Below are 13,457 nucleotides of genomic sequence, written 5' to 3'. Positions count from 1 at the left end.
CCTGCAACGTGCATGGCTGGGCTAGGCTGAAGCTAGGAGCTAGGAACACCATCAGTCCTGTGTGAGTGGCAAGAACCCAGTTACTTGAGGTGCCTTAACTGCCACAGTAGTCTCTGTTAGCTACCCAACCCCGGAGCACCAGGAGGCGCCTCTCCCACCAACCTGGCTCCTCCCGAGTCCTCCCATGAGCAGCTTACTTGGGTTCTGCTTTCTTTCTTTCTTTTTTTTTGTATTATCACGTAATATGATTTTTGTTTAGTTTTCTGTCACCTGCCTGTCTTTACCACTAAAATGTAAGTTCTGTGAGGACAGTGACAGTATCCCTGTTCAAAGTTCTTCTAGTAAGTACACTTCTCAGTGCTTAGTGGACCAGTAATCAGTGTTTTCTTGAACAAATAAATACCAGATTTGTGCAAGGTGGTGTCAACGGCATAGAAATGGGAAATACTTGTTTCCTTCTTTGATGAAGTATCTGTAAATGGAAGGAATCATTATTCCTAGACTAAATGTGCAATAATAAATTCCTTGGCTTTTTTGTTTTAGCCCTTTCTGCCCGCTTCCCAAAGTAGAGCAGAATATGATTCCGAGGACAGTCTGGGAAGTGGTGACGAGGAGGATGACGAGGCTTCCTCTGCGGATTTCCATCTCCAAGAACATTCAAATGCAAACTCGTATAGGTATGCAATATTTTATTCTAGGTTTTTTTTTTTCCAATCATTGTGGCTTATATTGAATTTTCTGAAAATAGTACATCAGAAATTAATAGCTTGGTGAATTATATAAAATATTGTAACTTTGAATTCTTTGATGAAATTGTTAAAATTTGTTTCCTTAAGAATATTATTCACTTAATTAATTGCGATTATCAGTGAATGAAACATACGCAGTCTATGTCATAACTTACAAACCTTGGCTCAGCCTGTACCTTGCCTTTTGATTCCTGTGATATAAAACACCGGTAATGTTAGCCTAGAAAAATCTAATATCTTTTTATTTAGGAATATGAGAACTGTCATATGTGTCTGAGTACTTTTTTACAGAAGGACTTTATAAATTATAAAAATCATAGATCATAAAAAATCATAAATGTTAAAAATGCAGCCTCAGTGCTAAATCGTTCTTATAACAAAATATTTCTATTTTGAATAATTATTATGAGGCTGTTATTTATAAGTATCATGGGGATTTTACCTATTGTATTTATTTTAGTATTTTAATATACAAGAAATTTATATGATTCAAAAGTCAAGATCTATAATTCAGTAGTATAGCACAGATAACTCAGTTTTTTAAAATAGCCAAAAAACCTGAATAGACATTTCTCTAAAGAAGATAAACAAATGGCTAAGAGGCACATGCGAAAATGCTTCACTTGTTAGTAAAACACAGAGCCAGCCCGCAATGGCCTACCCTCACGTTTCCATGAGAGCAATACCAGAGCAGCAGGAATGGGGCCCAGTTGGAAGCTTTGTGTGCTGCTAGTGGGAGTGTGAAATGGTACAGCCACTGTAGAAACCCGAGTAGTGGTTTCTCAAAACACTAAAAACAGGCTCTCTCTGGTCCAGCAGTTCTACTTCTGGTCCTGCGTCCTGTGCACTTGAAAGCAGGGGCTCATGAGATGTGTACATCCACATTCCGAACAGGATTGTTCATATTACCAAGGCATGGATTCCATGTGCCTGGGGACACGTGGAGATATTGTGTGTCCATATAGTGGAGTATTATCCAGCCTTAAAAGTGAGGAGCGTTCTTGTACAAGACACAACATAGATAGATAGACATTATACTAAATGAAGTATACAAAGCATACTTAGTATAGTAACCTGAAGTATCTTTTTAGAAATATCAGGTTGTATATTGTATAAACATACAAAATCAGAAATTTATTTCCATTGCAATATCCTCATTTACAATATCCATATTAAATTTCATGTCTACATCTTCTGCAGATAATCAGTTTGCTCATGTTGTTGCAAAATAGGCAAATGCATAAATAATCTTACATTTTTTCCCTTTTATATCCACATAGTCTCTACAATTTGCTGCAATTGATTTTTTAATATATATTGGAGCTCACTCCATGGCAGCTCTGAAGAAGTCCTTCTTTCTTTTTCATAATATTAGCCTATTTCTCTGTAATTTTAAGCTATTTGTTTAGCTATTACTCTCCTAAAACAAACCTGGTTATTGTACTCTTTTTTTGTTGTTATATACATAATTCTGACCAAAACATGAGTAATGACATGTATATGTTAACTCTGTGTGTGTGTGTGTGTGTGTGTGTGTGTGTGTAGTTGTATCTTTGAAATAGATTCCTGGAAGTCAAATTTTTGCATAAAAGGCAAAGTATTTATTTAAAATCCCAATGCAAGTACTTAACAAATTGATTGTTGCTTTGTTTTTAGTTGGTCTCTGATGCGATTGGCAATGGTACAATTGGTGCTGAACAATTTGAAGACTTTCTATCCCTTTGCAGGTCATGATCTTGCAGGTAATAAATGTCTCAACATAAACTAGTAATACTGGTTTTAAGTAATAGAGTTAAGAAGTTACTTCATATTGTAGTTGTTACTTTTTTTGAATAAACCAGCTACCTATAAACAGGTGGCCAGGATCTAAGAAATCAGGCACTGAGCCCTATCTGATGGACTGTGCTGTGGTTGTGTCATTCCATCTAACTGGTGTGATATTTAATGATGGCAGTAAAATGGGAAACTAAGCAAATACAAAAACTATCAGTTATTACCTCTGTGGAGAAAAGATGATAAAGGTCTAAAAAGCGTGTGGTAGTATATCAAATGGATGAGCAGTACACTGTGTTGTCCTGTGTATATTAAGGTAAACATTAAAATACTAATTTTTGCAAAATTCTCATACTCTTGGGATAATGGAGAGAGAAGTTTATTTTTATCACCTGCAGTGGTAAATTAATAGGTAGGTTCTTATCAATTGGTTTCAGTATAAGCATGATGTTTTAATTATAAGAAGATGCACAGCAGAAATATCTGAGAGGCTCCAGTGGGATCAGGACTCGCACAGGCAGGGAGCTTTGGGAAGTGCACAGTGTACGGGAAGTATCCCACGTGATCTATGTGGTATATTTTCTTTAGTTAAGCAAATCTTGTTTTATGCCATGCAGTCATGATGCAAAGGATTAAAGTGATTGGTTCCCCCACACCTGATTCCGTAGTGCTCACATACATTTTTCATGTAAAATTAAGGTCAGAAGTAGTGATGCTAGAACATACAGCCTTAAGGAATTTTTTTAATTCTCCTTGCTTCATATTTTTCTTGCACATCTGTCTTTCTATATCTCCTCTGCCAAAAAGTGCATTAATGTTAGGACTCTTTAATTTTAAAAAGTCCAGGAGAAATGTATATTATTATTAAAAAAAACTATTCATAAACATCAAACATTTTTTACATCGAAATGAGCTTTTTTTCCCTTCATTATTTCATGAACTCTTTGAAATATCCTCATGTCTTGCCTTTTTTATTTTTTAAGATTTATTTATTTTAAAGGCAGAGTTGCAGGAAGAACAGAGATCTTCATCTGCTGGTTCACTGTCCCACATGGCTACACCAGTTGGCACTGGACTAGACTGAGGCCAGGAGCCAGGAGTTTGTTCCCTGTTCCCCATGTGGGTACAGAGGCCCAAATGGGCCAGCTGTACTGCTTTCGCAGGCACATTAGCAGGGAGTTGAGATGGAAATGAAGTATCTGGGACTTGAATGAGCACCCATATGAGATACCCATTGCGTCACAGTGCTAGCCCCATTACCCTGGGCTTTCTTACAGTGGGATGTAGAATAATTTTCTTCACCGTGTAAGTTAGATTCAATTACATTTTCCTTTTTTAGAACTTCCAGTCAGCTCACCTCTTTGTCATGCGGTTCTTAAAACTCTTCAATGTTGGGAGCAAGTTCTGTTCCGACGCCTGGAAATCCATGGTGGGCCACCTCAAAACTATATTTCAAGTCATACTTCTGAAGACACTTCATCTGCAGGTCCTGCAATTCTCCGCCACAAAGCTTTGCTGGAACCTGCAAACACTCCTTTCAGGTAGGTCTTGATCTGTGTCGTTTTTAAGTTCCTTTGTTTTTGTTTTTGCTAAAGCAGAATGTTGGACAGAATAGTTAGGTGCACAGCCTGCACCGGTGATCGCTCTTTCTCAGCACTGGATGCGTTGACTGGGCGCAGTGGGCACCATGTGTGTTTGATACTCACGAAGCCTGAGATATTTATCATTGCCCTTTAAGAGAAAATTGAACTGCTTCTAATCCATTTATTACAATAAGCATTGCATAGCATGAAGATGTGCAGTTAAGCTCATGAGGGAGCTCTTTTTTGTAGATCCAAACATCACTTGGCACTTTCTGTGAAGAGGCTTTGGCAGTATTTGGTGAAGCAGGAAGAAATTCAGGAAACCTTTATCAGAAATATATTTACCAAGAAACGCTGTCTAAATGAGGTGGGTGTAAGTTTAAAGTTTACTTACTATGTTATTGTTGAAGAGTTTACAATACAAGATGCAAAAGAAGAGAGATGGTCTCCTTCTAAATGAACTGAATTTGTAAATCTGATTCAGGTACACTGGTATGTGATAACTTTTCTTTAGGCTGTTCAGATTCTTCCTCTTGTCTCTTGTGCTTTGAGTTGCCATGAACACCAGCTGAAGAAAACAGGAAATCTGTGATGTCTGTATGATAGCACACCAGAGGCTGTCGCACAAGTTTATTTCAAACTGGGCTTAAACACTGAAAACATTTTTTAACGACGTAGATTTTCTTCCTATGTTATAGATTATAATTAAATGGAATTTTGTAGACCTGTAACTAGCTGTAGTGCTGTATCATTGTCATTTTGCTCAGTCCTACTAAAGATAACAATTCGATGATGTGTGGAATTTGCCTGCAAATTTAATTAACACTGTTTAATTCTTAGGGAATTTTTTGCAGTTAATTTAAGATAAACTAAACTGTGGAAGTGATACATTGATTCGTTCTCTCCTTTGGACCAGTAACAATTCAAAATTGACTGCTGGTCTGCGAATTGTATTTGAGTAGCAGTGAACTTTACTGGGAGGATAAAAACCAAGATATTTCAGTTTCAGAAATAAAAAAACAATGAAGGCTGCATTATAAATAGGTTTTAAGCAGAAACCTTCTTGAATAGAAGAAAATCTTTCATTTGAATAGAAAGACACATATCTGCATCTCACTGTTTCTCAGTTCAGCACTGATTTAAGAGGCAACTGCATATGATATTACTGATAGTTGGCCTGAAGTTATGTTTACGTTGTCCAGCCAGAAAACATACTGGTAGGACATCCCGAAACTGAATTCTTTGGATAAGTAATGACATTGTCGCAAGTACTAATGTACTTCATGTGTTTTTACAGTGTAATATATGACTTTGATATTCATATGAGTTTCCACTAAAACAGTTAGAGATGTCTGTGACTATGATTTAAAGATGAATGTGCTGCAGAAGAGTGCAGGACTAATCAGAATAAGGTTCCCAGTCAGGGTATATTACCAACTTTTTCAAGCACATCAGTAACTAAAACAATCTTTGTGAATTTTAAAATATTCTGATGTAGCAGACTAAATACTGTTGCATCGTTCTACATAAAAAGCTGGTTTACTTTGCCTGTTACTTGCCTCTTAGAATACAAATATGCAGATTTTGATTGTGTAATTGATTCAGACAAAATCATCGGAATAGATCAATTTAAGCAAGCCAAAATATGAAGAATAGCAGATGATGAATGCCATAACACATCCAAAAACTTCCATATAACTTTTTAAAAGTTTTTCAAGTTTCCTGAGATCTTAGGAAAATTTTGAAATGATTTTTTATATTAATCAAAAACATGGACAGAGTATTGGACTAACAATTTTGTAGTTTTCAGCAAACTAAATATTGCTCTGATTTTCATTTTCAGTATCTGCAAAATGAGTGTCATAAATTCTAGCAACATTTTGATTCCTAGATTTAATTTATTTAAACTGTCACTGTTAACAGTAATTAAGTCTGTTAATACTGTTTTGATTTTATTCTAAATGGTGGTATTTTTAATTCATGATATTTCATTGTCCTTCATTAAAAACTTAAATTTAGTGATAAATGTACCACTGAATACTAATTTTGAAATAAATATTGTATTAAAACATTTACAAAATTGACAACTTGGTACTTAATTGGTTAAAGATAGAGATTAGTTGATAAAGGAAAAATGATAAAGGGATAAAGAATTTTATATAGTAAAACATAGGTTAGTTAGAATTATATTTAATTTAACTTCATGATCATGCTTTTGAGTGTAAAGTTGTCTGACTTTATACAATATAGAGAAATAGACCGTCCCATGTTTCAGATGAGAAATGAAAGAAAGGTTTTGTAGACTGCACTGTTTCCTTATTGGTTTATGTGCTTACAAGTGAAATTTGACTATTCCTTCCTCTGACTCTCAAATGCTAGTGTGTCCACAGATCTTTTCTTTCCTTTTATGTTGAGGTTTACTGGTACATAGATTGTAACAGTCAATGTCTTCCCTATTTGTACTTGTTTTGAAATTAAGTCAATGACTGCAGATTGAATTATTCTCAGCCAAAAATGTGATACTTGACCACTGCCACTCTTTCCCCAGCTTTCCCTTTTGTTTTCTGTAAAGAACTGAAGGTCTTAAAACAACTCTTTAATAGAAAATTTCCTGCCATTCCAAACAATTTTTTCATTGTTTCTGGCAAAGTCAGAGAGGGTTGTGTGAAGGTAAAATTGGAAATTGTCTTGCGTCGTTCTGGCAGAACCAGTGAGTGAGTCTTAACAAGTTGAAGCTGTAATTTCCCTGTCAGGGTGTTTTCTTGAGGGGTCAAATGTCATGGAGACAGTAGACTGTGAGAGCACAATCTGACTTTAATTTCGGTGGACTGTGCTAGCACTGTAAGTCACACAATAAAGTGAGTGATCATTTTTTAGAAAAGATTCAAATTTATGGTGGTGATTCTTGAGTACTGTTTCCTAACCATGTATCCTCCGCCTCCTTCTTAAAATATACGAATAAAAGTTCAGTCCAATGTTCTCATCTGCAACATTTGATTAAGAATGAAACTTTGTAAAATCCCTAGTGTTTTGCATGTTATGTATCTCGTCTTTACTCTCTGTCACTTGGCTGTTCTTTCTTGATGAAGTCATTAACGGACAGCACTGAAATCATCAAAAATTCTATGCTGGAGGAGCCAAGCATCAATAAGGTACAAAAAAAGTCATTCAACTGAAATTGGAAATTGCATTCTTTAGTAAGAAGAACAAAGTTGTGTACATTTTAGTTGTAGTCTGGAATTTGCTTCCAAATTATTTTCCCTCTAACATTGTGAATATTTCAGTCATAAAAATTGTTTTGCTCAACAAGAGAATGCAATTTTAAAGGAAGTTGAATGTATCCTGTCTTTGGCTACAGATTTTTCTTAGTATATACAGCTAATGCCTCTGATAAGTATAATTACAATTGTAGCAATTGCATAAGCATGGTACTACTGTTCCCTTCTGTAGTTATCACTTTTGAAGTTACAGACTTGATATTAATTCACATAATAGATTAAGTACTATTAATTAAACTACCTTTCAAATAAGTGTCTTTAAAAAGTTTCATTAGATATATCTGTCCTAAAATCACTATACATGTTTAAAATGTGTAGCTTGATCAGTTTCAACATATGCGTATGCTTATAAAGCCATCCCCACAGTCAAGAGAATGAATATCGCCGCCCTGCGCACATTTAACCCTCCAGGACCCCTTTCCTTCCGCCTTTGCCCTCTACAAGCAACTGTCGATCTGTTTCCCAACACTGCATGGATTCTGGGGTTTTCTGTTAATGAAACCGTATGTCCTTTTTTTTCTTTTTCTTTAACCATTACGCTATCGTGCCAGGCCCAATAGCTCATTTCTTACTATTGCTACTGCATTTTGTGGCTGTGCCATAATTAGGTTATCTTTGACCTGTTGATGAACATTTGAGCCAAACTCAAACTGCTTTTATTTTTGTTTTGTTTCACTTTTTAAGATTGATTTATTATCTTCATTGGAAAGGCAGATTTATAGAGAGAAGGAGAGAAAGACAGAAAGATCCTCCATCTGCTGCTTCTCTCTCCAAAGAACCTCAATGGCCAGAGCTGAGCTGATCTGAAGCCAGGAGCCTCCTCTGGATCTCCCACGTGGGTGCAAGGTCCCAAGGCTTTGCACCATCCACTGCTTTCCAGGCCACGAGCAGGGAACTGGATGCAAATTGGAGCACCTAGGATGCATGGGATGTACCCAAATGGGATCCCGTGCTTGGGGGTGGAGGATTAGCCAATTGAGCCATAATGTCAGGCCCTCAAACTGTTTCTAATATTCTTGCATAGAAGTCTTTTTCTGTATATGCTTTCATTCCTGTTTTTGTAAATGCCTAGCAGTAGAATGGTAAGAACACATGGAGATGGGTAACGTGTTAAGTATCAAGGTATTTTCCATAGTGGTTGCACAGTTCTGTACTTTCATTAGCCGCGTGTGAAGTGTCTGTTACTGGACGTTATCGGTGAACGTGGTGTAGTCAGTTGTCTAGTTTTGCTGTTTTGTGAGGTGTGCGGTGTTAGCTCCTTGCAGTTTTCAGGTGCGCGCAGCATCCTACATGCTTGCTTGCCTTTGCGTATCTTCTTGAGTGAAGTGTCTTTTTTACATCTCTCTGCTTTATGGGTTTCCTGTTTTCTTGGTTGAATTTTCATATTTATGAATCCTGGATAAAAATCCTGCACCAACTAGTGTTGTGCAAATATTTTCACAGTATCTGGCTTGGCTTTTGTTTTGTCATTTGAAGAGTATAAGTTATTACTTTGTATAGGTCTAATACATCAATGTTTTATGTATGCCTAAACTAATAAGTTTTCCCCCATTTTGTTGCAGATGTGTTGTAGTTTTACATTTATGTCTATAATCCATTTTGAGTTAATTTTTAAAAATGTTTTGTTGTTTATGAATCTCACTTTTTTGGTTTTGTTTTGTCATGTGTATCAATTGTTCCACTAGGAGTTGTTGACAATGTTACCTTTCTGGTTGATTTGTTTGTCTCTATGTTAATAACCCAGTGCTTAGATTATGGCAGCTTTGTCATATATTGTGAAGTCAGGTAGTGGTAAGTCCTTAAGGTTTATACTTTTTTTTTTCTTAGTTTGTTTTGTTATTTTTTCTTTATTGCACTAAGTAAAACTTCCAGTCTGGTGTTGAACCTTAAGTGGTAAGGGCAGATGTCTTATCATTTCTGATCTTGAAGAGATTGTATTTGGTGTTTCATTACTAAGTAGACTTGTCATAGACACCCTTTATAATCTTTAGTAGGAAAGTTCTTTTTATTCTGACATCAGATCAACCTTACCTTCCTTAGTGAAACCCTAAGCAATCACAATATGTTACACATGGCTATCAACTGGTGTAAGACAATTCAGCATAGTTCTTTTGGAATGAATTTGAGTAGTTAATGTCTTTCAAGATGCTGATGGCTTCATCTCTGTTGTCACATGTATCAGCTGCTCAGAGCGCTCCTGTGCCCTTTTGCTGTCCTGCTGCCCTTCAGTCCTCTGCTATTATCCTGGAAACCAGATGTTCTCTTCTTCAGTTTTATATTCCCTAATATATTCAGTTTTGATGTTATTTTATATTTGATTGATTTTCACTTTCTTCCAGATGTGTCTTTAATAATATTTAGATTTTTTCTGGGGATTTTATTATGTCACTAGAGTAGTACTGAAGTACCCTAGGTACACATATTTACATTGTAGAAAATGCAAGTAATTGAAAATTAATAATGCCACTGGTCTTAGTACAGCTTCCCCATAGATCTGTGTGACTTTTTGGTCATTCCATTCTTGGGACCTTATTCCTAGCATGTGAGGTTAGCATTCATCATTTTAAATCTGCTGCTTCTCTGGTGGGAATAGAAATGAAATAGAGTTGCCCTGTGTTAGAGGTACTGTGCTCTTATGCTATGAAACCCAAACACTGTTCAAGATCAGTGTCTGCGTAATCTCTTTGTCTTTGTGAGGAAGTATGAAAAAACCTGTATAGTTCGTCATTTAATGTACAGTTCACTAGTATTAAGTACGTTTATGTTGGTAGACAACTCCCACCACCTTTCTATGAAATTTTTCATTCCTTCATCTAAAAACTCATGCCTTACCTACGGCCAGCTGTTAACCAATGAATTGCAGCACATCTATTTGCAACTTGGAAATATTGATTGTTAGCGTCCAGTTTCTCTAAAACCAGTTCCAGGACAATTAGTGTTACCTTAGGCACCTGGTAGATGGGTGGGCAAGCTGGGATTCTGTCCTAGGATTGTGGAGTTTAACTTGGATGTTCTTATTACATGGTAGGTTGTTGGTCATGTGTGTGAGAGATAAAACCTTTCTTAGATGACAAATCACCCAGAATAATCAAACACTGGAATTCTTTTACGCATATAAGCAAATTACATTTTGATTTAAAATATTTTTAGCATCTTTACATCTAGTGACTGTGATTTTGGTTACATAAGGGTTTCAACTCCACAGTTGAAACAATCAGCAGTCTTATTAGTTGCCATTTTAAAAAAATATCACCAACCTCGGTCAGTTCTATAATCAGTGGGCAAGAATTGGTGATATTCTTATTAACTTTTTCGGGAAGTAAATTTGTATATGCTTATTTCTGAATTTCACAGTAAGGTGTAAAATATTTTATTGTAGTCCATTTGAAAAGGTTGTCGATAACCTACAGTCAAATATATTAAGCAATATTTACAATTCAGTAATTGCTGTCCTTTCCGATCTCTGACTGTTTTAGTAAATGTTGACTTTATATAATATTCTCTTCTGAGTTAGAAAGGTGGTTTACATCTCTCCTGAGTCATGCAGAAGATCGAATATACATTCCCCCGTCTAAAGTACATTGAACCACCATTTATTCAGCAAACAAATGAAATGACTACTGACTTAAGCGAGTTATTTTGCCTTTTAGGTTTTCAGGTTTCTTTTCTATATATTGAAAGTTATTTTAGTGCATGATTCAGTGAATTAAACTAAGCTATTCAATTCTTGCTTCAGTATAACCTGTCCACTAGGAGTAGTCTCGTAGGGTTATTTGTAAACAATTGGTGATTATTCTTTGTGGTCTGTGAAACCTAAGGTATTGACCAGCTGACCTTTTCATATTTATGAGATATTATAAGGAAATTATAATATCAAGATATTGGTAAATCTTTAATAATAATTTAATTCATTGTAGCTTCAGAAATGACGAGTGAATGAAATTATATGCTGTATCAGTTATAGTATTATACATGAGAAGGTTTGAAAAGTTTACATTCCTGTTGTCAAGTTTCTTTTATGAATAATTAGTTCATATAAACTTAATGTATGTTTGACATGCAAGCATACATTTTTCAAAAATAATGTGTGCACATGCTAAGTGATTTGCACATATTATTTGTTTTATTACTGAACTCAGTCTCGTTGCACATTTTATTTCCTTCCATTAGATAGAAGCGGATTTGGGATATCCTGGAGGTAAAGCAAGAATTATTCATAAGGAATCTGATATCATTACTGCATTTGCTGTTAATAGAGTAAGTATATGGACAGTTTCCTTTTATTTGATTAAAAAATGCCAAATTTGTGATCACCTTCTCACCAGCATTCTTCCCACACTTTTCTTTTCTGACCTTTTTGTACTTTATTTCTCCTTACCTAAGACTGAGAGATTCTAAGAGGAAGTTGATATTTTATTTGAATAATTAACTGGTGTATCTTTAGATTTCCTTCATTCCTGCCTTTGTCCATTTTCCAGGGCTCTTCTGCAATTTTTACATATTTCTAAATTGAGCAAAGTTTAGAGAGATTGAAACATTCTAGCAGACTAGATAGACAGTGCTGGTAGAAAAGAGGAGAACATAGCATATGTATTACATTTTGTGATTGGGTTTTTTCATATATTTGAATTTCTGAAATCTAATCTTATGAAGCTCTGCCCTGAAATCACTTCAATAGAGTTTATTCCTAAGGTATTAATTTATGGAATTCTGTGTTTTGATTAACACTGTCCAATTACTGTTATGCTTTTTAATTTAAACACTGTCTTTTATCTTGCAGGCAAATAGAAACTGCATAGCAGTTGCTTCCAGTCATGATGTTCAAGAACTGGATGTTTCTGGAATTCTGGCTACACAGATCTATACTTGGGTGGACGATGATATAGATACAGAAGCCAAAGGGTGCGTTACGCTTTTTTTTTTATTATTCACTAATGTTATACAATTTACTGTATTTGCTCAACTCCAGCTTTCAATAAATTGTCGAAAAGCGTTTTCTAAATCCTAACCGGAGTAGAAGCTGACGCATGAAAGAGCAAGCAGGTGGTCTGGCTGTTGACAGAAGGGGATTGAGAGTTAGATACTAAGTGAGAAGGATGCAAGTGGACCATGAGGTCAGTCAGGACAAAAAGCTGAAGAAAATTGATTTCAAAGGGGAACTGTCAAGTTCGCATGAACGCTGTCCAGTGTGGAGAAGTAAAGAACTGATGGGCTGCTCTGTTCTGATTGGCACTTCTTGTAGGTCGGAAGAGTTTTTGGTTATCCATGCCCGTGATGACTTAGCAGCTGTCCAAGGCACCACTCCCTATACGCACAGCAACCCCGGCACGCCCATCAACATGCCGTGGCTTGGCAGCACCCAGACTGGCAGAGGTGCCTCTGTGGTAGGTCTAGTTAAAGTGTTCTAGTTTGTATATGAATGTTTTTTCACTCAGATTGGTAGAAAAATGATCATTGAAAACCTTTTTCAACTTCTAAATTTTTAACAAATCTTACGTGCTAGAAATTTAAGTCTTGATTATGAAGAATGCCAAATCTTATTTTAAAAATGTATATTTTTGATACAAGAGAGTTATATTTTAATTAACAATTATTTATAACATATTGGTCCCAATCAGACTTTGCCAAATTATGGCTCATAGGTCAGTTCCTGTCGCCTGTTTTTGCAATAGTGATTCCATTTTCATTGGTTGGAAACACTTGTGTGATTTATGACGAATGGAAATTACATTAAATTCCGTTTTAGCCTTATCCAGTTTTACAAGAACAGTGTTGGTCGTCTGCTTCGGTCTCGTCGGTGGTAAAACTGAGCACCTGCAATCGAACCATGTACACATAGAGCCTCAGACATGCGCCCTGTTCTTTGCTGGAAATGTTCTCTCACTCGCTCCTAACCGAGATCATGTCCTTTAATGGTTATCAACTAACAACAATTTCCATATTAATGGTTATCAACTAACAACAATTTCCATATTAATGCCAAAGATTTTAAAAGTTTCATTCCAATAACTATATTACTCTTTCAGCAAAAAACCATGTAATTTATTTTTAAATTTAGCAAAATGCAACATGCA

At 35.8% G+C, this 13,457-nt stretch overlaps 1 protein-coding gene across 6 annotated transcripts in view; it reads left to right on the top strand.

Annotated features, from left to right (window-relative positions):
• Window positions 1-13,457, top strand: part of DMXL1 (Dmx like 1) — a 108,024-nt gene that overhangs the window by 78,608 nt on the left and 15,959 nt on the right. For 4 of the 6 annotated variants that reach the window (XM_040996597.1, XM_040996527.1, XM_040996465.1 and 1 more), the window contains 7 exons: window positions 544-677; window positions 2,406-2,491; window positions 3,862-4,063; window positions 4,355-4,472; window positions 11,554-11,640; window positions 12,164-12,285; window positions 12,626-12,767. In XM_040996597.1, coding sequence (XP_040852531.1) covers window positions 544-677; window positions 2,406-2,491; window positions 3,862-4,063; window positions 4,355-4,472; window positions 11,554-11,640; window positions 12,164-12,285; window positions 12,626-12,767 — 891 coding nt within the window. Of the gene's footprint in view, window positions 1-543; window positions 678-2,405; window positions 2,492-3,861; window positions 4,064-4,354; window positions 4,473-7,194; window positions 7,258-11,553; window positions 11,641-12,163; window positions 12,286-12,625; window positions 12,768-13,457 lie in introns of all 6 variants that reach the window. The other 2 variants (XM_040996676.1, XM_040996318.1) reach the window with 1 other exon arrangement.

The sequence above is a fragment of the Ochotona curzoniae genome, unplaced genomic scaffold (genome assembly GCF_017591425.1).
Source record: "Ochotona curzoniae isolate NIBS_2020 unplaced genomic scaffold, NIBS_Ocur_1.0 contig_1, whole genome shotgun sequence".
NCBI classification, from domain to species: domain Eukaryota; kingdom Metazoa; phylum Chordata; class Mammalia; order Lagomorpha; family Ochotonidae; genus Ochotona; species Ochotona curzoniae.
This window is presented reverse-complemented; position numbering and strand designations above follow the sequence as displayed.